General features: G+C 37.4%; 2 protein-coding genes across 2 annotated transcripts in view; both read right to left on the bottom strand.

Annotated features, from left to right (window-relative positions):
• Positions 1–8,217, bottom strand: part of LOC132550512 (tetratricopeptide repeat protein 27-like) — a 33,390-nt gene extending 25,173 nt beyond the window's left edge. The window contains exons 1-6 of the mRNA XM_060214582.1: positions 8,086–8,217; positions 6,611–6,794; positions 4,546–4,672; positions 2,480–2,620; positions 2,044–2,146; positions 1,268–1,307 (exon numbers count right to left, since the gene is read on the bottom strand). Of these exons, the coding sequence (XP_060070565.1) occupies positions 1,268–1,307; positions 2,044–2,146; positions 2,480–2,620; positions 4,546–4,672; positions 6,611–6,794; positions 8,086–8,158 (668 nt within the window). The 5' untranslated portion in view covers positions 8,159–8,217. The remainder of the gene's footprint in view (positions 1–1,267; positions 1,308–2,043; positions 2,147–2,479; positions 2,621–4,545; positions 4,673–6,610; positions 6,795–8,085) is intronic.
• Positions 8,218–13,079: 4,862 nt separating this feature from the next.
• Positions 13,080–24,667, bottom strand: LOC132550513 (proteasome subunit alpha type-6). The gene is made up of 7 exons (XM_060214583.1): positions 24,576–24,667; positions 22,173–22,267; positions 19,906–19,987; positions 17,815–17,970; positions 14,581–14,759; positions 14,180–14,274; positions 13,080–13,625 (listed from the first exon to the last, which is right to left on the bottom strand). The coding sequence occupies exons 1-7, from the start codon at positions 24,649–24,651 to the stop codon at positions 13,568–13,570; spliced, it is 741 nt and encodes a 246-aa protein (XP_060070566.1). The 5' UTR covers positions 24,652–24,667; the 3' UTR covers positions 13,080–13,567.
• Positions 24,668–24,683: the final 16 nt, after the last annotated feature.

The following is a 24,683-nucleotide window of genomic DNA, read 5'->3' on the forward strand; positions in this document are numbered from 1 at the left end:
GAATACACTCAGGAACGCTAACGCCAGGAATACACTCAGGAACGCTAACGCCAGGAATACACTCAGGAACGCTAACGCCAGGAATACACTCAGGAACGCTAACGCCAGGAATACACTCAGGAACGCAAACACCAGGAATACACTCAGAAACACAAACGCCAGGAATACACTCAGGAACGCAAACGCCAGGAACGCAAACGGCAGGAATACACTCAGAAACACTAACGCCAGGAATACACTCAGGAACGCAAACGCCAGGAATACACTCAGGAACGAAAACGCCAGGAATACACTCAGGAACGCTAACGCCAGGAATACACTCAGGAAAGCTAACGCCAGGAATACACTCAGGAACGCTAACGCCAGGAATACACTCAGGAACGCTAACGCCAGGAATACACTCAGGAACCCAAATGGCAGGAATACACTCAGGAACGCAAACGCCAGGAATACACTCAGGAACGCAAACGGCAGGAATACACTCAGGAACGCAAACACCAGGAATACACTCAGAAACACAAACGCCAGGAATACACTCAGGAACGCAAACGCCAGGAACGCAAACGGCAGGAATACACTCAGGAACGCAAACGCCAGGAATACACTCAGAAACACTAACACCATGAATACACTCAGAAACACTAACGCCAGGAATACACTCAGGAACGCAAACTGCAGGAATACACTCAGGAACGCAAACACCAGGAATACACTCAGAAACACAAACGCCAGGAATACACTCAGGAACGCAAACGCCAGGAACGCAAACGGCAGGAATACACTCAGAAACACCAGGATCAAAGTCAATATGAGTGGTTTGAGCAGTAATCGGACCAACTAACAAATCAACAAATTGAAGGTGTTAATTAAGCTGCTGTTTCAGGAACTTCAGTATCGATTATGTTTTATCTTACGAGATTGTGTTGTGAGATATCAATATATTGGTTACTACAGGTATTGACTTTTGTTTGGCTCTTGATTGTGTAACTATGTATGTGGATAATACCATCTAAATCACTGAACATTTGCCTAATATTTCAGCACCCAACCCAGTTATTGTGGGTGTCATTTGATGGTGTACTTTGTGTGAGGTCATTTACTGTTGCTATGGTAGACATCACATTTTCTAATTATACTGGATTGCTTAAATTTCAGTTTTGTTCTGATGACGACATGCCTAAGTGTTGAAACTAGTCAACATTCTTGATTAAAGTCAATCACCCCCGTCAGCCGTTGTTATGGTCATCTTTACCTACGTATGATTTACCTGTTTTTATCATCTGTAAGTAGTGGTTCCAGTTTGGAGACTGAAAATGATAAGAAAACAATCTTTACCAGAAAAAATCCTTACCAGAACACAAAACGTTGGTAGACTGGTCATAAAAGTTCAACATTTTACACATTATCATATTTTTGTAAAACATCAATTCTGACTGCTACATCCAACTTAAAATTCCTATTAAAAAGACGGTCTAATTTGATCTGTCTGTGACTTACATTTTTTAATGGACAACTTGAGCTCACACTACTTTTACCTAGAACAAATAGTTTGCTTTTTATCAAGAACAAGTAATTCAATATCGATAAAAGGTCATTTTTAACATATCGATCCTTGTTTTAAGGTGTTGTAAGATGAATGTATTGAGATAATTGGTATACCATTATTGTTGTAACTCTCTCCCTTCCACCAAGTTATCAGCATTTCAATTCACCACAGATGTCAGTCAAATCAGATAATGGCTGCATGAACTATGTTTACTGATAGATATTATATCCAATAATGTAAAGATAATATCAGCCATGTTTTAATATAAGTGATATTCAGTTATAGAAATCACAATCATTGATAAAAGAACACAATCTTAGATAAAACCAGATCAGACCAAAATTTGGGACAAGACCAATGAGAGTCAGCCAGACCACAACAGACCAAAGCAGACCATATAGACTAGAGTAGACTATAATAGACCAGAACATACTAGGCTAGACTTGACCTGACCTGTTTTATAGTTGCTGTCTATAAATCTCATTGAATCACCTTACCTTTGTCAAGTAGATCTAATGTTGTTTCCTTAAGTGTTGGAGATCTATCATCCAGCACCTGCTGCTGTACAGATATACATCTCAACAGCCACCAGTCTGCTGTCTGTAACAAAAACATCATTAAAACTGTCTAAATCATCGTTCACCTGTCTCATCTTAAAATGTATTATACCTGTTCAAGTATTATACCTGTTCCATCATATCAACCAGATTGAACTGACAAGGTCACTATATATTAACCAGATTGAACTGACAAGGTCACTATATATTAACCAGATTGAACTGACAAGGTCACTATATATTAACCAGATTGAACTGACGTGGTCACTATATCTTAAGCAGAATGAACTGACAAGGTCACTATATATTAACCAGTTTAAGTTGAATATGTGTTCAAAAGATCTTAATAGTTTAGAGTTTGATTAAATATCCATACCTGTAGGTTTTTAAAATTTTCCCTGCATTCAAGCAAGAGAAATCGAGCCATAAACAACAGTTCAATACGGAGACATTTGTCATAGACAGGCTCCCCATCCATAGACAGTTCCTCTAGCACGTAGTTGTGTAGTTTTTTCAACTGAAAATGATTCATAAGTACTTTTTAACATTGCTAAGAATGTGAAAGGTCCCTAAGCCTGATATATTGTAAAACAAGATAGGTTTGAGAAACACAATGCTATCACAGGAAGCCATTCACAAAGGCTAGGACGCTCAACAGAAAAGCAATATAGAGAAATGGTGCACAAATGTGGTATCCAGTGATAGGTATACAGGAATGCACATGCTAAATAAGAAAGCATTTTCTAAAAGGGTAGAAGATATTGATAGGCATGATGAAGATGGGATGTAATCTACAAAGTAAAAAAGCAAAACGTAACTAAAAGCATATATTTAAAACGAAAGGGGGGGTGGGGGGGTGGTGGGGTGGGGGCGGACATTGGTTTATTTTCCATACAGCTAAAAGCATCTTCAATAAAAAGCCTAACCTTGAGAGGTGTGCTGATGTTTTAGAAAGCCTAACCTTGTGAGGTGTGCTGATGTTTTAGAAAGCCTAACATTGTGGGGTGTGTTGATGTTTTAGAAAGCCTAACCTTGTGATGTGTGCTGATGTTTTAGAAAGCCTAACATGGTGGGGTGTGCTGATGTTTTAGAAAGCCTAACCTTGTGATGTGTGCTGATGTTTTAGAAAGCCTAACCTTGTGATGTGTGCTGATGTTTTAGAAAGCCTAACCTTGAGAGGTGTGCTGATGTTTTAGAAAGCCTAACCTTGAGAGGTGTGCTATGTTTCAGAAAGCCTAACCTTGTGTTGTGTGCTGATGTTTTAGAAAGCCTAACATGGTGGGGTGTGCTGATGTTTTAGAAAGCCTAACCTTGTGATGTGTGCTGATGTTTTAGAAAGCCTAACCTTGAGAGGTGTGCTATGTTTCAGAAAGCCTAACCTTGTGTTGTGTGCTGATGTTTTAGAAAGCCTAACATGGTGGGGTGTGCTGATGTTTTAGAAAGCCTAACCTTGTGATGTGTGCTGATGTTTTAGAAAGCCTAACCTTGAGAGGTGTGCTGATGTTTTAGAAAGCCTAACCTTGAGAGGTGTGCTGATGTTTAGAAAGCCTAACCTTGAGAGGTGTGCTGATGTTTTAGAAAGCCTAACATTGTGGGGTGTGCTGATGTTTCAGAAAGCCTACCCTTGTGATGTGCTAATGTTTTAGAATGCCTAACCTTGAGTGATGTGCTGATGTTTTAGAAAGCCTAACATTGTGGGGTGTACTGATGTTTTAGAAAGCCTAACCTTGTGATGTGTGCTGATGTTTTAGAAAGCCTAACATGGTGGGGTGTGCTGATGTTTTAGAAAGCCTAACCTTGAGCGGTGTGCTGATGTTTTAGAAAGCCTAACCTTGTGATGTGTGCTGATGTTTTAGAAAGCCTAACTTTGTGATGTGTGCTGATGTTTTAGAAAGCCTAACCTTGAGAGGTGTGCTGATGTTTTAGAAAGCCTAACCTTGAGAGGTGTGCTATGTTTCAGAAAGCCTAACCTTGTGTTGTGTGCTGATGTTTTAGAAAGCCTAACCTTGTGATGTGTGCTGATGTTTTAGAAAGCCTAACCTTGAGAGGTGTGCTATGTTTTAGAAAGCCTAACCTTGTGTTGTGTGCTGATTTTCTTAACAGCCTAACCTTGAGAGGTGTGCTGATGTTTTAGAAAGCCTAACCTTGAGAGGTGTGCTGATGTTTTAGAAAGCCTAACCTTGTGAGGTGTGCTGATGTTTAGAAAGCCAAACCTTGAGAGGTGTGCTGATGTTTTAGAAAACCTAACCTTGAGAGGTGTGCTGATATTTTAAAAAGTCTAACCTTGAGAGGTGTGCTTAATGTTTTAGAAAACCTGTAATTTTCCCATTTTGCATGAGTTTTTACCATCAAAAGGGCAGAATCAATACACTTGAAAAAGATAAAGTTAACAGTATGTATATATATGAAACTAATTTGAAGACACAAAAAGAGAACATATACCTGTTGTGGGGCAGAGAAAATCTGAGGAAGATGGTCCGATGGTATAGACTGCAGAGGAGGTCCAGTCCAGTTACCTTGCACAAATAACTGTAGGCAGGATATGGCCACACAGAGTAGTTCCAACTCACTGAAACAAACAGTATTAGATAAACATGACTTCTCTACAATGACATATCAACAACCAAGCTGTCAAAACATTATGCATATAGCTGTCACTTTCTGCACCATTTATTTCTTAAAATCAAAGAAACTTTCAAAAGGACTAATAAGTGCTTATATATTTTTTCACTATCTTTAACCATTTGTTTCATTTTTGGAAAATCTAATTTTTACAACTGATCAGCAAATTGAACAAAAGGCCTATAAGCTCTGTATCTTTCACCTAGATCTTAAAGCCTATAGGTTGGGTATTTCAAATATTTCCAAATTGATGTCTCAGGGGGCCGAGATCCACCATTTATACAAAACTGATTCCAATTTCACCAAAACATGATTCAAACTAAATTTGGCCAAACTCCAATAATTCCTACAGCAGGAGTAGGAATTTAAAGGACTTGCCAAATTTTCCCTTTCTGGCCGTGTCCCTCTGGCCACAGAGTGTTGGGACACACCATTCATACAAAAAAAAATGTTCACCTTTCCCTAAGGATGCTTCTGACCAAATTTGGTCACAATTCCCTCAGTTGTTTATGACCAGTAGCATTTTGTAGAAAAAGTTGACAGACTACAGACGACAAATGACTGAAGCCACAGGATCCCAATAGCTTGCTTGGCCCTTTGGGCTAGGTGAGCTAAAAATGAAGTGTTATTTGGAAAATCATGGGATAATATTATTTTTATTGTCCGGTGATTTATAGACACCAGAACAATTATACACAACCAAAACAACTTTGTTGAAACCAACTTATAAAAGCTCTTCTCCTGTCTCAACATTTATCTCAAACAAGAACATTTAAAACATTTATAAAAGCTCTTCTCCTGTCTCAACATTTATCTCAAACAAGAACATTTAAAACATTTATAAAAGCTCTTCTCCTGTCTCAACATTTATCTCAAACAAGAACATTTAAAACATTTATAAAAGCTCTTCTCCTGTCTCAACATTTATCTCAAACAAGAACATTTAAAACATTTTACACTGCAAAGCTACATTTAGCATTATTTACCATTTTCTTATGAAAAAAATGTATAGCTCCTTTTGGTTAATTAGAAGTTATTATAGTAATTTTGTCCTTGTGATCTAGATTATTGGTCAAAGGATATTTTTTTGGAAAATTTGTTGGGATTCATCCTTAAAGCATAAAATCCTATGATGTCAAATATGATTTCAGGCATTTTGCTTGATAAAAGAAACTGTCCGAGTGTATGTAATAAACTTGATTTTGTTTAATTTTGTTCTTGTTTTTTTATGTGGGAAAGAGTGTTGATCATAGGGCTTTTGGTTCATTAGAAGAAATACCTTATTTACACACTAAACCAAAATCTGCCATGACCTTGCATCTGAATCAAGGTCATTCTTCTTTTTGACAAAATTTGGTGCTTAGTTTGCTGGATATTATCCTATCAACAGCCAGGTGCATTTTGATGTAGGGTCCTATTGATTGTAATATCTGGTGGCAACATGACACTGAACAACATAGGTGAGGTACATCGTATGCCATCTAGAGGAAATGGAGTAAAAAATTGTTCCCAAGGCCACAACAGCACAGGACAGTGTGATTTCAGAGATTCCTGAGTGAAGGTTGTGCAATCACACACCATAGATATTCATCAGAGATCGCAAAGTCTAACATTCCACCTACCCTTTTAATCTGCACATTTTGTCAGACTTCAGTCCATAGACCTACTAGATAAAAACATGCATCACAGCCTTGTACCAAAAGTGCTTAAAACAAGGTTCTTGAAAAAAAAAATACCCCAAATATCTGGTTTAGTGACAGCAGATGCAGCAGCACTGTATAATCTCATCTAGTCCAGTTACTTCTGGCCGGTGAACTACTCTTCTTGCACTTTCTATCTGACCTTTCTAACGGTAAAAGTTCCATAAAATCAACAATAAATTTACCATGCAAATCTGTCATCTTCTGTAGAATCAATAAAAAAGTTTTCAACATTTTCTTTTAAGATGGTTTCAATGCAATTCTTGTTGTCTTGGTTTTTCTTCAAAATTCTTTCAGCAATGGAATGCCTCAAAACATTTTCATGTTTCCCATCAAGAATGTATTTGAACAGTTCTCTGTATTGTTGATCTGAAAAGAACAACGAAGCAATTAGAAATGTATGTGATGAGAGCAACAATTATGAAATGATTTAGGCACTGAGGTCCTTCTCATTGGTCCTTTAATATACAATGGCACTTCAAATCTCTTGGCAAACCAAAGTGAACTGTACTTGATTCCTGTCCCATTTTGTAAACATAAACTAAATTACCTGAAAGTGGGTCAATGTCATTAATTTTAAATTATCCTAGTAATTATCCAGCAATATGTGTTCATTGAAACTCAAGGTTATATATTTCTGAAGAAAAATATTTTTCAAATGTACAAAACAAATTCAGTCTTATCTTCAAAATTAGATTTTGGACAATGTCAACCAACATTTCAAACTCTAATCACAAACACAATTTCACATAATTTGAACAGGTTCAACAATATTCATTTCATTTTGTTCAAACTGTCTAAAGGTTTACTATACTCAAATGCAGGATAATTCTAAAATAGAAACACATAAAGTTTGCCTTAAAATTTTGCAACAAAGAAAGGGTGTCATCTTTTTAACTTGAACCCATTGCCAAATGCAATGTGACTATGTTTATAACTGCATGGGAAACGTTCATTTCTGTTATCTGACTTTGAGTTAAGAAGATTATTATATATTTACATCAATGACCTAGATCTCCATTAAGTACAGCATATAACAAGGGAAGAATTCAGTGAAAATGTCATAGATGAACATAAATTTACACATGTTCTTTTTTAGCCCCACTAACAGCAGTTGATAATCAACTGAGATTAAAAAGTTTGTGATTTTTACAAAAAAGGGAGACAACTTAATTAACAATTTCCTTTGCAAAAATGCACAATTTTGCATTGGTTATTGTGACATGTTAAAAATAAGACTCTCTTTTTTGTTGTTAATGTCAGAGACGTATATATCATGTGTTGTATATGTCTCTGTTAATGTTTAAAAGAATTAGGTGATTCGATTTCAAACGACCTGACATTAGAGTAACTTATTGATTACTCAAAGCCGTAATTACTATCCCTCAAACGCAAGAATAGTACCCATGATGAGCAATTGTGCCGCACGTGTTCAAAAAGAACTTGATATCATTATGTATAAATTTACACAGAATTTGAGTATCAAATTTATTCAACTCAAAGCAATAACAATCGTTTAACGAAGGCTCATTTGGAACACACTCCTGTGTGCTGTGTGCTGTGTGCTCCACCTGTTAAACATATTTCAATCAGTGTGAAAAGTCAATGAGACATCACTGACTTATAGACATATGCGACGTCACTAAACGCACATACGAACCTTCGTCTGGTTTTCTCTGGTCACGGAGGATATCAATTTCTAAACATCTCATCTGTGTATCTGCGAGCGACATAGTGATGCCGTCATAAGGGTTTTAAAGTAAGAGACACAGAAAAGACCGAAAATCTCACGTGTTTACGAACCGGATGTTGTAATAAACGTACAACGTGACACTAAATGCGGCGCGGTACTTCAATACTACAGAGCGACTTGTTATTTATAAGCAGAAATAATGGAGGCAGGCTTGCAGCCTCTATTTCCACATCAAAATTAATACATAGCACAATATAAATATTTCCTATGTAATGGCTTGATTTAAGTTATTAGACATTCATTTGTATAAACGATTATTTTTCCAATATTTATTTAATAATATTTTTTTCAACACTGCAACAGGACAATGACAGGGCCTGGAACCAGACAGATACATCACTCCAACAGGACTCTGACAGGGCCTGGAACCAGACAGATACAACACTGCAACAGGACTCTGACAGGGCCTGGAACCACAGAGATACATCACTGCAACAGGACATTGACAGGGCCTGGAACCACAGAGATACATCACTGCAACAGGACATTGACAGGGCCTGGAACCACAGAGATACATCACTGCAACAGGACATTGACATTGCCTGGAACCAGACAGATACATCACTCCAACAGGACATTGACAGGGCCTGGAACCACAGAGATACATCACTGCAACAGGACATTGACATTGCCTGGAACCAGACAGATACATCACTCCAACAGGACTCTGACAGGGCCTGGAACCAGACAGATACAACATAGCAACAGGACTCTGACAGGGCCTGGAACCAGACAGATACAACACTGTAATAGGACTCTGACAGGGCCTGGAACCAGACAGATACAACACTGCAACAGGACTCTGACAGGGCCTGGAACCACAGAGATACATCACTGCAACAGGACATTGACAGGGCCTGGAACCACAGAGATACATCACTGCAACAGGACATTGACAGGGCCTGGAACCACAGAGATACATCACTGCAACAGGACATTGACAGGGCCTGGAACCAGACCGATACAACACTGTAACAGGACTCTGACAGGGCCTGGAACCAGACAGATACAACACTGTAATAGGACTCTGACAGGGCCTGGAACCAGACAGATACAACACTGCAACAGGACTCTGACAGGGCCTGGAACCACAGAGATACATCACTGCAACAGGACATTGACAGGGCCTGGAACCACAGAGATACATCACTGCAACAGGACATTGACAGGGCCTGGAACCACAGAGATACATCACTGCAACAGGACATTGACAGGGCCTGGAACCAGACCGATACAACACTGTAACAGGACTCTGACAGGGCCTGGAACCAGACAGATACAACACTGCAACAGGACTCTGACAGGGCCTGGAACCACAGAGATACATCACTGCAACAGGACATTGACAGGGCCTGGAACCACAGAGATACATCACTGCAACAGGACATTGACAGGGCCTGGAACCACAGAGATACATCACTGCAACAGGACATTGACAGGGCCTGGAACCAGACCGATACAACACTGTAACAGGACTCTGACAGGGCCTGGAACCAGACAGATACCTCACTGTAACAGGACTCTGACAGGGCCTGGAACCAGACAGATACAACACTCCAACAGGACATTGACAGGGCCTGGAACCATAGGCATATACCTGTGAGATCTTGGATCAGCAATTAATAAAAGCCTTAAAATGGGTGATCAGTGTTAACAAAACTATATGCAAAGCAATAGGGACAAAAATATTTTTAATCGCTTTATAAATCTAGTAAGTTTATTTCTTGATAAACCACTATAATTTTATGATCATCGAGGCTCCGGAAAGACTGCATTGCCTTGGAGAAGGTCTAAAGATGTGCAACTTAGTTCCATCAGTAGGAGATCATTTGTATCCTGAATGAAAAAGGAAAAGAAACAAGGTTTACCAATAAAGGAATATGGAAGATTGAAGCCTGACATGATAGAAATCTACAAAATATTGAACGCTTTAGATTTAGTCTATAAGTCTTGTCTGCTCTAGATAATCAAATATAATTAAAAATAGGCACAGAACAAATATCAGATAGATTTGTTGAGTCACCTTCCAATCACTGTTTTAAATCTCAAATAAATAAATACTGGTCTAAGTACCCAAACAATTTTTATCACATTTTGTGTAAATATTACGTAAATTTTAACACTCCAACTGCACAATCAGGAAGTCACAGTGAAGTATTAATAGAAACCATGAACCAGATGTATTGGTTTGCCTGATGTTAATATCTACCTACAATGCAGTGGACATGGATAGGTTGTATAAGTCTGAGGATTCCAGTTTTCTTATAGGGAATTTTCTAGATTACAATCCTGCTTCTCTTACTTACTTACTTACATTTTTCAAGGATCTCTGCTAAAATCTTTCTTTTCTTCATATATTGTTTGGTCAGATTTCAGTATGAATCAGGATTTAAATCACATGTTTGTATATTTTACAGCATGTATATAGATACCTACACCTCATATTCTTTTCTTTTCCCTTTTTTATTAGATTAGGACTAATTCTTTTTTGGAGAGATGGAGGGAAAGAGGGCATTTTTAAAGTCCATAAGCAAGCTAAAATAAGATATTTGATAAATATCATTGGCAAACAAACATACATTTCGTACAGTAACAATGCACATAAAATCTTCTTGCGACACAAATCTAGAGATATTCTGTATGTCATATCTTTGTGTTTCAGGACTTCAAACAACAAATGGTAAAGTCAACTTGCTTATCTTCCCTGGTAGTATTTAATGACATCATCTTTGTCATGACAAACTTTTCTAGGATTCGGTGTGTCTAGATGAAACATTGAGTCTGTATCCACACTGTATGATTTATTGCTATACATCTACATGTACAGTGTACTATAGAAATACTATAGAGTGTACAATGTGTTAAACATCTTCATTTCTTTCCTATGACTTGTTGATCTTAGTAGATCTTACAACAAAATATATTTAATCTCAAGTAGGCTGCTTTGTTAGGGTCAGTGCTCTGTTTCATTACACAAGAAGATGATGTTATGTTTGCTTATGAAGCACCGTATGAAAAACGACAAATAAATGGTAATCAGATCCACCGAGATAACGATCACATTAAGTATATAGGGAGGGAACTGGGGAGGCGATGTCGCGTTTATAGGGAGGGAACTGGGGAGGCGATGTTCCTACAAGTAAATATATATCTGCAATGAAGTGGGTGAGATACTACCTGTAGCACATCATGTTTCTGCGACTATTACCTTCTTTCACCGTAATTCATACCTTATAAGGTCGGTCAGGCAGCACAATGGTTACACACTAGCCTTTCATCTAGACGTCAAGGGTTCAATTCCAGAAAGGACATGAAAAAAGTATGGGGGTCACTTGACCAAATAGGTGAGTTTTCCGCAGGTACTGCCTTTCCGCCCAAAGTAAGACCCCTTACATGCTTCCAACCATGCTGACAAGAGTAACTTATATAAGCCAATAGCTTGTTTTGCTATTGTTGTAAAATAAATTAAGTTTATATTTGTTTAATTTGTATTTCCTAATGATAACTTTTAAAGTGTGATAGCCACTTTATCTAACATGTGTGGAAATTACTCTGTATTTTCACATCTATCTTCACACCTTTCAACTTTCTCACAGAAACCATGATTTTACAAGAATTCCTCACTCCACTGAGACACAGGTTTAAATTATATGCCATTCCAATATTTAAATATCAAACTTTGGGTATTTTTCCATTGTGTGAACAGCAATGGTCTTTCTTTATCCCTGATATTGAACTTGTAACTTAAAACATATTTTTTTTCATAGCAATTTGAATTAATTGTTGTAATATCTTTAAGATGGCCACTGTGACATTAATCTGATTAATCTATATTATTTTTTTAAGTAATCACTTGGTCCAGTCTTAACTTGTAAATGTTGTTAAATACATTAAGCAATTTTGTATTAAATGATATCATTGCTTTAACACATCATCATTTTTTAGTTTTTTTTTCAAAGTTATCTTTATTTCATATTAGGCTGAATTAAAAGATTCTTTATATCTAAATGTAAAGAATTTTCAATTGGTCACCATGTGAACACAGAATTTCTTGAAGAGCTTAAAAATGATGTATTGTTTGGTATGGTTTAAATTCTATAGTATAAATACAACTAACCAAAAATGGTCGTTGCTTTCATGATTTCTGAGGTGGTGAAATTCAGATATCATGGAAGCATGATTTTGTGTACAGTTATGTCATGCTTTTGATAGCACTCCCAAGTTGACTAGAGTTACCTTCCTTTAACAAACATTCAGTAAATGTTTCATTTATAATGAATAGTATTAAATTATGAAGGTGTCAAGTTTAATCAAAAGCAATATTACCTGAATATTAATCACAATGTATAATGACATTATTTCTCTATGTTTATTGTAAAAAGCTTTTTGATGACTAAATAAATGGTGTAAGTAAACAAGTTTTCTGATATCCTCAGTTCTGAAAAGTCTTAATGTGTGTGATAGGAGAAGTGATACCCTCAGTTCTGAAAAGTCTTAATGTGTCTGAGAGGAGAAGTGATACCCTCTGTTCTGAAAAGTCTTAATGTGTCTGAGAGGAGAAGTGATACCCTCTGTTCTGAAAAGTCTTAATGTGTCTGAGAGGAGAAGTGATACCCTCTGTTCTGAAAAGTCTTAATGTGTCTGAGAGGAGAAGTGATACCCTCTGTTCTGAAAAGTCTTAATGTGTCTGAGAGGAGAAGTATCATGATGACTGTGAACACTTTTCCATTCTGTTTCCTTAAAAAATTATGGTTAACAGGTAATAAGTATGTACACATCTTTTCCCATAAAACCTTAAAAGAAACAATGGGGATAGACAGGTCAACATTTTAAATACAGTTATTATGGTTTTCTTATTATAGGTTAGCATGTGATGATAAAAAAACAATGAAAGTAATCAGTACAAAGTGACTCATTTAATCTATTCATTCAACAATATAATACATTCTTTCATTTATGAAAAATGATGTACAGTAAATTGACCCACAAGCTTGTAAATCACAAATCCACATCAGTTAAAATGGTCCACTGGGGAATTCTTTTAACACTTATTCAAAGAAATATTTGTGCTGTATCTTAAAACACCTTGCAAAACTTGAATGATGATATAGTTATTCATTCATTAATGATGGACAATATTTACAAAACTTGTGTATCATTATATTGAAAGTTGAATAATCAACAATTGTTACATAGCACTATTGTACATTGTCCTTGTGGGAGCACTCATCAGATGACAGAAATTGTTGAACTCAAGAAATGATAAAGATGGCCGATATCTCATCCCAAGACAAACACAGATTTTTCCTCCATTTCTCGAGTGTCATTGAAGAGAAGTAGTTCGATGAAGAATTGTTCAAATGTTACTGATGCCTGTGTAGGATATGTGCTAATCTTTCTCTGCTATAGCTACTAGATGTGCATCTATTTCCTCCTCTGTCAAAGCCCTAAAAAAAGAAGGAATGACCCTGTAAAACTAATGACAGAATCAGGAACCATACATGATGTTCATATAGCATTTCAAACTAATTTGCATCAATAGCAGACACAGCCACAAGTCAGCTTCCTGAGTAAACCATCTCTACTTTAGGTACAATTAACTCTTAATGGTTAAAAAAAAATTACGACTTACAGATTATGTCTTCTGAATTTGATTGCAGCCTTCAGTACTAGCTATGAAAGAGATTAATCAAATACTTCCCCTTTGGTCTTGTTGGAGGTATAAATTTTGTAGCTTAATTTTTTCCCCAAAGAATCATACAATGACTTGATATAACACATTATACACAATTCCATTTTCACTCTACAGTTGATTTACATTCAGTACTATATGTTGTTTAGTGCTGGAATGGTTTTATTTTTCTCTCTCCTTTGTGTTTTTTTCCCACACTACCTTCAAAGCATTTGAAACAGATGATATATCTACTTGAAGCTGCAACACTTGGTTGCCATATTTAGCTCTTTCCTTCTCCCCTACTCTGGGCCTGTGATAATTTATTACCTGAATTTAGGATGTTCTGTTGTTACAACTCCAACTTCAATTTCTGAGGATTTGAAGTCAGCTGATAATACAGTTGATAAGCATGTTATTGCAATCTGTAAATAAACGGATAGTCTGTAAAAATGTATTTATATTTCATGTCACATGATACGTGGAATACTGACCTGTAATCACCTAGAGAAGGCATGCAGAAGAGGCCAAAAACTTGTATAACACTAGTATAAGTTACAGATATCGCCAAAGAAAGACAGCTGTCTATCCTACTCATGGTAGTTAGAATAATTTAACTCAATTTCAATTACTACATTTAAACTTCAACTGTATCAGATATCAATTGTAAAACTTTGATAGAGCTTATTACTAATGCCGATGAAATGTGACCTAAAAATTACACTGCTTACTTCTACTGCTTCATTAAATGTAAATTCCTGCTTCTTCTTGACTTTTTTCTCCAGGAAGCTGTTTGCCTCAAGCTGTTTCACTCCAGCTGATGTGGCTTTGTATCCACAGAAGTAACCAGCAGGGTCAGTCTTGTATATCTGTGGTCCATTTTCGTCATCATAGCCCAATAAAATCATACCTGTAACCACACCAAATTAATGCTGATAAAGAAATATGCAGCTACCTCACTGTACATTTGATGGTAACCCCACACATCACTATACGACTAAGCTATTGTAGCCCCCCCCCAAGGAGTGAGAACCCCACATATCGCTATACGACTAAGCTATTGTAGCCCCCCCCCCCCAGAAGTGAGAACCCCACATATCACTATACTACTGAGCTATTACGGTCCTCAGAAGTAAGAACCCCTGACATCACTATACCACTGAGCTATTACGGTCCTCAGAAGTAAGAACCCCCGACATCACTATACCACTGAGCGATTACGGTCCTCAGAAGTAAGAACCCCCGACATCACTATACCACTGAGCTATTACGGTCCTCAGAAGTAAGAACCCCTGACATCACTATACCACTGAGCTATTACGGTCCTCAGAAGTGAGAATCCCACACATCACTATACGACTGAGCTATTGCAGCCCCCCAGAAGTGAGAACCCCACATATCACTATACCACTGAGCTATTACGGTCCTCAGAAGTAAGAACCCCTGACATCACTATACCACTGAGCTATTACGGTCCTCAGAAGTAAGAACCCCCGACATCACTATACCACTGAGCTATTACGGTCCTCAGAAGTAAGAACCCCTGACATCACTATACCACTGAGCTATTACGGTCCTCAGAAGTAAGAACCCCTGACATCACTATACGACTGAGCTATTGCAGCCCCCCAGAAGTGAGAACCCCTGACATCACTATACCACTGAGCTATTACGGTCCTCAGAAGTAAGAACCCCTGACATCACTATACCACTGAGCTATTACGGTCCTCAGAAGTAAGAACCCCTGACATCACTATACCACTGAGCTATTACGGTCCTCAGAAGTAAGAACCCCCGACATCACTATACCACTGAGCTATTACGGTCCTCAGAAGTAAGAACCCCTGACATCACTATACGACTGAGCTATTGCAGCCCCCCAGAAGTGAGAACCCCACACATCACTATACCACTGAGCTATTACGGTCCTCAGAAGTGAGAATCCCACACATCACTATACGACTGAGCTATTGCAGCCCCCCAGAAGTGAGAACCCCACACACCACTATACCACTGAGCTATTACGGTCCTCAGAAGTAAGAACCCCCGACATCACTATACCACTGAGCTATTACGGTCCTCAGAAGTAAGAACCCCTGACATCACTATACCACTGAGCTATTACGGTCCTCAGAAGTAAGAACCCCCGACATCACTATACCACTGAGCTATTACGGTCCTCAGAAGTAAGAACCCCTGACATCACTATACGACTGAGCTATTGCAGCCCCCCAGAAGTGAGAACCCCACACATCACTATACCACTGAGCTATTACGGTCCTCAGAAGTGAGAATCCCACACATCACTATACGACTGAGCTATTGCAGCCCCCCAGAAGTGAGAACCCCACACACCACTATACCACTGAGCTATTACGGTCCTCAGAAGTAAGAACCCCCGACATCACTATACCACTGAGCTATTACGGTCCTCAGAAGTAAGAACCCCTGACATCACTATACGACTGAGCTATTGCAGCCCCCCAGAAGTGAGAACCCCACATATCACTATACCACTGAGCTATTACGGTCCTCAGAAGTGAGAATCCCACACATCACTATACAACTGAGCTATTGCAGCCCCCCAGAAGTGAGAACCCCACACATCACTATACCCCTGAGCTATTACGGTCCTCAGAAGTAAGAACCCCCGACATCACTATACGACTGAGCTATTGCAGCCCCCAAGAAGTGAGAACCCCACACATCACTATACCACTGAGCTATTACGGTCCTCAGAAGTGAGAATCCCACACATCACTATACGACTGAGCTATTGCAGCTCCCCAGAAGTGAGAACCCCACACATCACTATACCACTGAGCTATTACGGTCCTCAGAAGTGAGAATCCCACACATCACTATACGACTGAGCTATTGCAGCCTCCCACAGAAGTGAGACCCCCACATATCGCTATACGACTGAGCTATTGTAGCCACCCCCCCCCCCCCAGAAGTGAGAATCCCACACATCACTATACGACTGAGCTATTGCAGCCCCCCAGAAGTGAGAACCCCAGACATCACTATACCACTGAGCAATAACTGTCGCCATAAGTGAGAACCCCACACATCACTATACGACTGAGCTATTACAGTCCTCAGAAGTGAGAACCCCACACATCACTATACGACTGAGCTATTGTAGCCACCCCCCCCTCCAGAAGTGAGAATCCCACACATCACTATACGACTGAGCTATTGCAGCCCCCCAGAAGTGAGAACCCCACATATCACTATACCACTGAGCTATTACGGTCCTCAGAAGTGAGAACCCCACACATCACTATATGACTGAGCTATTGTAGCCACCCCCCCCCCTCTCCAGAAGTGAGAATCCCACACATCACTATATGACTGAGCTATTGCAGCCCCCCAGAAATGAGAACCCCACATATCACTATACCACTGAGCTATTTCAGTCCTCAGAAGTGAGAACCCCACACATCACTATACGACTGAGCTATTGCAGCCCCCCAGAAGTGAGAACCCCACATATCACTATACCACTGAGCTATTACGGTCCTCAGAAGTGAGAACCCCACACATCACTATACGACTGAGCTATTGTAGCCACCCCCCCCTCCAGAAGTGAGAATCCCACACATCACTATACGACTGAGCTATTGCAGCCCCCCAGAAGTGAGAACCCCACATATCACTATACCACTGAGCAATAACGGTCGCCATAAGTGAGAACCCCACACATCACTATACTAGCTGAGCTATTGCAGTCGCCATAAGTGAGAACCCCACACATCACTATACTAGCTGAGCTATTGCAGTCGCCATAAGTGAGAACCCCACATATCACTATATACATACATCTTCAAATAAACCTAAACACAAAATATATCTCTACACTGTAGCAAAGACATGTCCCTTCACTAAACCCCAATTTACATGAAATAATGTTTAAGAAATCCAAATGAAAGCCCTTTTCATGAATAAAATGTCCTACTTACTGCAGCCCAAAGGCCTCATTTCAGCACTCTGTGTATACACTTGTGAGATGTCCCCTATACGTTTACACAACATGTCCACAGGGATTTCATAACCATAGGTGTATTTCCATTTTGCTGCCTCGTACCTGGCTCTCTGTGCCTGAGACCGACTGTCAGCTATAAAAAGCAAATATCAAATGCATGGGGATTTTATAATGGCTGGTTACAGCTATATATCTAGGAAAAAAAACCCAAAAAAAATTAGAAAGTCTTTTTAAGTACACATCGTATGATATCAGTACATAATATTAGAAAGTCTTTTTAAGTACACATCATATGATATCAGTAAATAATATTATAAAGTCATTTTAAGTACACATCATATGATATCAGTACATAATATTAGAAAGTCATTTTAAGTACACATCATATGATATCAGTTCATAATATTAGAAAGTCTTTTTAAGTGAACATCAAATAATATAAGTACATCACAAACTGTATTAAACATTTACTAAATATTTGAATACATTCTACTGGACAACTTATCACTTACCCATTACTTTTTAGGGACTGATATTTCTATGACAAAAATCATGTTAAAAACAATAATTAGTTGAAGGTAGCATTACCCCTGCACCCAGCTGTTGATATGAAAATCCATAAAGCTGTACAATCAATATTCTTTCACTGCTAATGTTTAACATGTCATAATTTGTCAACAGATTAGTTTAACTGTTTATGAGGTTTTCCCCGAAAATCTCTGACTCACGGAAACAGAGAAATGATCAAAAATAGAAATCTTCCTATTATCAAAAGGCACAACTTGGACACTAGCTTGATCTGTTTAAAGAGAAACCAAGTTTATCACACAATTTCTTTATTACTACGCACTTATGTGCATTGTGTTATATGCTTTCAGGCAATGTACATCATCATACTTATTGAAAGCAAACAGTATATTTCACATAAATATACAATGTATTGATAAAAAGTATATGTTATGAAAAAAGTAGTTTCATCTTTTTGATTTTTGCTTTGATTCTCCATAACATATTAAGAATTGCCAAATTAAACTATTAACCCTTTCGGCGCTGTAGGCGACTGAAGTCGGGATGCAGACAGGCCGCCGTAGGTGACTTTAGTTGACAATTTTTGCCATTGTTTTCGGATATTTTCCAGAAAATATTTGGCGCTGTGCTGTACATTGTGAAAAATATTTGGCGCCGAAAGGGTTGAAATATATCAAAGACCTGCATTGTTGAAGGCAACTGCGGAGCCTGGTAGTTCATGTACTAATACCAACTGCTGTTTGAGTGCTCAAGTATTTCAATGTTTGCCCGTCTTTGGAAGAGTCATTCATACCTTACACATTCATATATGTTGAAAGGCTAAGATAATCCTCAGTGCATAGGATGTGATGAGCCATTCACCATTAAAATATTTTTTATTGGACTGCACTGACATTTTGTCTACTCGAGAATGTTTTTATCGTAACATTACATGTCTAAAAAGCCTTTTTTAAACTGTTAAGATTTGTAAAATTCTAGATTGCCTGAAAGATGTTGGTCTATATACTATAATGTACCATTTTAATCTTTTGTGTTAAAAATTTAAGATTTTTAGCATTTGTCTTTTACCTTTCGGTTTGTTTTATGTTATTTCCTTTTGGATTGCTGTGTATTTTTACCAGTTGATGGCCCTAATGACCTTTTCTTGTGTTAGCAGGCCGTTAAGAAATTCTTAAGAATGAGAATAAGGATTTCAATGTTTAGGGCTTCCTTTGTTTTACTTGGACAGAATCACCTAACAGAACCATTACAACACAGGTTCTTTCACATAAAAACTTTTCAGTTAGGACAATAAATTAGGGAGTAAGCATATTTACATCAGACAAATTTTTACAAACCAAGGATACAGATATTTATCATAAAAAATACATAACTCCATTAAAAATCACCAAAATTAATCTTTTTGTACGTAAGTTTGTTGTTGGGCCTATGATAAAAATGACAGGGATATCATATGTATACAGCTAAGAGAACAAGGATATCTATCACATTACAAAGTTTTTTATTGTGAATTGTTACATGCACATTACAATGTACCTACCAACCATTCCAGTCATCACACATCCTATATTTTCTGTTAACTGGAATAGGTGTGTGACGGAATCTGCATCCAGCAACTTATCCTGAACAAGAAAAGATGACACAATGACATACACATGGAAGTAAACTCTTAATGAGTATATAGTCTCCAAGATCACATTTTCCTATTAGCATACACATTGATTTACAAAGGTTCATTATATCAAAATTTTTAAAAATTTTAAACTGTCTTCACAATATAGCTACAACTATATATTGAATATAAATTTTACCAGTTCTAACTTTGCTGTAGACTGTACAAAGATATTTAATTAATGCTAGCTATATATAGCTTTCTACTGTCCATTTGGTCACTACAACAAGGAATTCTTAACAAGAGTACCCACAAGGTAGAACAATATACGCATGCCAACAGGTAACCTGTACTATCTATTGATGAGAAATGGAAGAATACCAAGTTTTGAAGTGATGGTTTGAATGAAGAAATCTGTGGACAAAATTATAATGTTAAAAAAAGCAAATGGCAGTAATTACTTTCTCAAATCTTTTTTATGGTAAAGCAAAGGGTTGAAACTGAGTGAGGAGATTTCAGAACAAATTTAACATTATGAAAACAACATGGAGTAGCAACTCTTCCAGATACCACTGAGGCAAAATTCCTTTAAAAAAACACTTTATTTTCGGTGTAAAGCCTGCCAAATTTGAAAGCAATCAGATGAAGACTGTAGGGGAACCTACAGACAAATAAAAGATTATCAGCGTATACTGAGGCAATAAAAATGGGACCCTACAGCAGGGTTTTCCATAAGAGCCGGTTGCCGGCCAAGGCTACTTTGATCATTTGGCCACCTACACCAATCCAGGTCCGTAATAATGTTCCATACACGACTACACTTACATGGCAGGCCAGCTTCCTACTTTCACTACACAGCATACTACTAACAAAATTATGGAAAACCCTGCTACAGAAAGAATGAACAAAAGTTTGGGTACCAGCAATCCAATCTCAATACAAATTCTTTTTATTTATACTATGTTTTAAGATTCCCATCAACTGAAAATTTCCTTTTAAATCAATAAGTAATATTCATTCAAACATTAGAAATATTAATATTAAATTCTCCAATACATGTATGTAAACGGAAAAAAATGTCCCTTCAGATTATATGCATATCCAGGCAGACAGTGGAAAACAACAACTGGACCAGTAAATCCATCTCCAACACCTCCATGATCGGTTTCAATCAACAATAGAAACATCTGGGGCAACCAATGAAATTCAGGGGAGACAACTTTCTGTCAGTACTGACTGCCACTTACATGCAAATGATTTAAAGGCTTACAGTCCATTTTGTGGTAACATATTGATGCAGTGGCGACATCAAAACCAATTTTTGTGGACAAGGGAAGGTCAGAAATGGCTAACGTGGAATGGTGTGCTATTCACTGACAAATCATGGTTTCATCTGTGTGACAGTACTTGCAGAATTAAAGAAACAATGGTGAATGTTCGGCCAATTGCTATATCAATGAGCGAGATTGATTGGGTGGTGGAAGTGTCATGGTATGGAGAAAAATTTCTGTCAATTTACGAAACCTGCTGGTGACTGTAACTGGTGATCTGACAGCCCAACACTTCACTGACCAGGTTTTTTTTGGCAAGCACCAACCATTGACATTCTTCCCCTGGATAACAGTTGTGTACACTCTGCTACACTGATCAGTGACTTTTTTCATCAGCAAAACATGTTCATTCAGACACTTTCTTGTCCCCCCTTCCCCCTTTTCTCTCGACCCCAGTCCCACCAAACAACTGTGGGATCAATTTGAACAAGCCATGAAAAATATCTACCACAACCACAGACCTGGGCCAACTATAAACAGCACTTCAGGACTAATTGAGAAAAGTCAGGCCTATATGGATCCAATGCCTAGTATGGTGAATACCAAGGTGAAGCACGTGTGGCAGCAAATGGTTGACATATCTGCTACTGACACTGTGGAAATGAAATGGAGTGGGGGTTGGTTTCTCTTGTATCACCCCTTTTTTGTGTATTCCTTGGACATTTCTAAGAAGTCGAGATTGTGAATGGATAACGTTAGTTTCCAATGAACTTCAAATGAATTTGTATGTTTTTCAATACTTATCAAATCTGTAAAAAAAACACCCAGTGTTGCATTGGTATTCAGTTTATAATTACCACCTCCCCATGATTTACAATATCAGTTTACAATATCAATCAATAAAAATTTAAGTAATCAACTTACAGGTACTTTTTTCTGTGTGACAACAACAGCACTATCTTTACCACGCACTGCTACAGATGTGAGCCCACCTTGGTTGATAGCTTTAAATGCATATTCTGTGGAAACAAATCAAAAACAAATATTGTGTCAGTGTAAGTTGATTAACCTATGTCAGATGATAAAATCTAAAATGATTTTTACCATGTATAGTATGACTAATGTACAATTCAATTTTGAACAGAAATAAATTAATTCACCTCAGTGGTTACAATACTGAAGTCCTGTGCCACAGCTCCACTTTTACTGACACCACTAACATGAGTATTTGGTTTACGAATCAGTGAGAAGCAAGTAAAGTGTATAGCACAATTAACTGTTTTGATTTCTGTTCCATCACTTGACAATAAATTTCTTTAATATTTGCATGCACATATATATCATAGCATATCCAATCAGAAATCTTGTTTGCCCCTTAAAAATTTGCAGATATCACAAAAACAATGAAAGCAATATAATACAGGGATATTTTTGTTTGAAATATTTCAATAATTCAAAGAAAGTTTTTAGAAATTTTGAATGTTTAGACACTTTTATACTAAACAAACTTATAGAACAAATGAGCGACGTTAAGTTTTGTTTCGAATGTTACATTAACCTGAGTTAGATTCTCTGTCAATAATAAAAGTGTCCGAGCAAATAGCTCTTTAAAAGACTTGGATATGACACATTAAAGAATTGTCTCTCTTCCCATATGTGTTACCTTAGAAAATGATATGGTCCATATAGTTGGAATTTTGGTTTACCATTGGCCATGGAAGGTTTCTGCCAAGTCTCATTGAAATGTTACATATATTATACAAATAACATTGTTTTTGTTTGTACAGCCTTTGAAATACACATTACCATTATGCCTACCTGCCAATGTTTCAAAATTCTCATTGGGGAGAAAAGTGTGTGATTAAGTGCATGCTTTACTATACTATAACATTGAAAAAAATATCTGATTTTTTTCAACAAGTTTAAATTCTCAGTATTCATTCATTCACATTATATAACGGATAGTAAGATTATCTGTTTTTAATCTTTGTCAAACTTTTGATGTGGAATAGAATAACATTGGAATTTTTGTATAAGGCAAATGACATGTAAATATGCGAAAAGATCATTTTAACATGTCGTTCGTTTTGTTGCTCTGGTTTATAAAATGACTGAAACAATTGTCTGTTCCATGATGGAAAATATCAGGTCGTCGAACTGAGTTATTGTATCACCCTGTTATAGAGGTGACTGTTTTAGTTATCATATTTGTCTTTTATTCGTGTTCATTCGTGCAAGCGTCAGTTACTTTTGTGTCCATTTGCGTAAGCATCAGTTACTTTCGTTTTGTCAAATGTATATATCTAGTAGGCCTGGGATAGGCATACTATTGCTGGTTCCATGTGAACTGAGACATGCGCTGTTTAATTCTATCTTCCTTTTCCTGCTTAACCTTTTTTTAATTATTTCTGATTTTGGGCTCAAACTGGAAAGACATATTTTGTCATCTACCATTACTTTGATGTTGGTCGTGCCATACACAGGGTAAGTCTTGCATTTAAAATGGAAACAGTTTATGTCTGTACAAATTATTCATAACAATCCTTTATTTATCTATTTCAAAGCAGCAATTCAATTATGTTAGATTAATCTATATTTTCACCTGATTGATCAGGATGTGTGCAATATCTTTTTAGAGTATGATATGTAATCCACTATTTCAATTTAGGTCTGTGTTTAGGTCATTTATGTCCAATGTAAATTAAAGTAGTGTTTGGCATATTTGTAATAAACTACATTGTTCAGTTTTGTAATACAGAGTAAATATGTCAGTAACGCGAATGTCACTGTGTGTTGTGTGTAAGTGTGTTTGCTTTGGGTTGCGCTCTATGACGAGTTTTCCGTGTAATGTAATATATTATTTGTATTGTTTTAGGGATTTCTAAAGCTATGCATGTACTGTGAATAAAACAAATATGGAACGAGATCGCCTGGTTCGGTTGGTTGTTGAAGAAAACTCTAAAACCCAACTGTGCTACATTATATTGAGTATGTAAAATGTCGAATGGATAAAAATAAAACTGAGTTAAAACTTAAAAAAAAAAAAAAGTATACAGAAAGGCAATGATCATTAAGAAGCTAAATATGAACGATTTCATTATCATAACACCAACAACGTCAACTTTGATTTTGTTCACATCTACATGCAATACTTACTTCACTATGCAGAGATCACTAGGCACGAGGCTGATTTAAGAAATTTGATGGACATGATGAATGCAAGTTTTAACAACTGAGAGGGGGGGTTGCTAATAATCATCGGTTGTTTCAATAAAATGGAACCAAACACCGTTAGGCGCTTGTATCAAATTTGCAAACTGTCCTTACCAACTTGATAAAGTCTTCCTTCTGGAGAAAATATAGTAATGTGTCTATCAAAACCAGCACTACTACCCCGCGACATCTCGTGTGTTGTTTGTGTGATGTCGAACCGGT

Source organism: Ylistrum balloti, unplaced genomic scaffold (genome assembly GCF_031769215.1).
Source record: "Ylistrum balloti isolate Yb309-2 unplaced genomic scaffold, AGI_CSIRO_Ybal_v1 Utg370126, whole genome shotgun sequence".
NCBI classification, from domain to species: domain Eukaryota; kingdom Metazoa; phylum Mollusca; class Bivalvia; order Pectinida; family Pectinidae; genus Ylistrum; species Ylistrum balloti.

Bases quoted from the DNA above. Each gene is read 5' to 3' on its own strand.
- LOC132550513 (XM_060214583.1), bottom strand. From the start codon at position 24,651: ATGTCGCGGGGTAGTAGTGCTGGTTTTGATAGACACATTACTATATTT. The intron at 22,268-24,575 runs GTAAGGACAGTT...TTGTTTCCACAG, and splicing joins AGGAAGACTTTATCAAGTTG to AATATGCATTTAAAGCTATC. The intron at 14,275-14,580 runs GTAAGCAGTGTA...GTTTATTTACAG, and splicing joins CATTTAATGAAGCAGTAGAA to ATTGCAATAACATGCTTATC.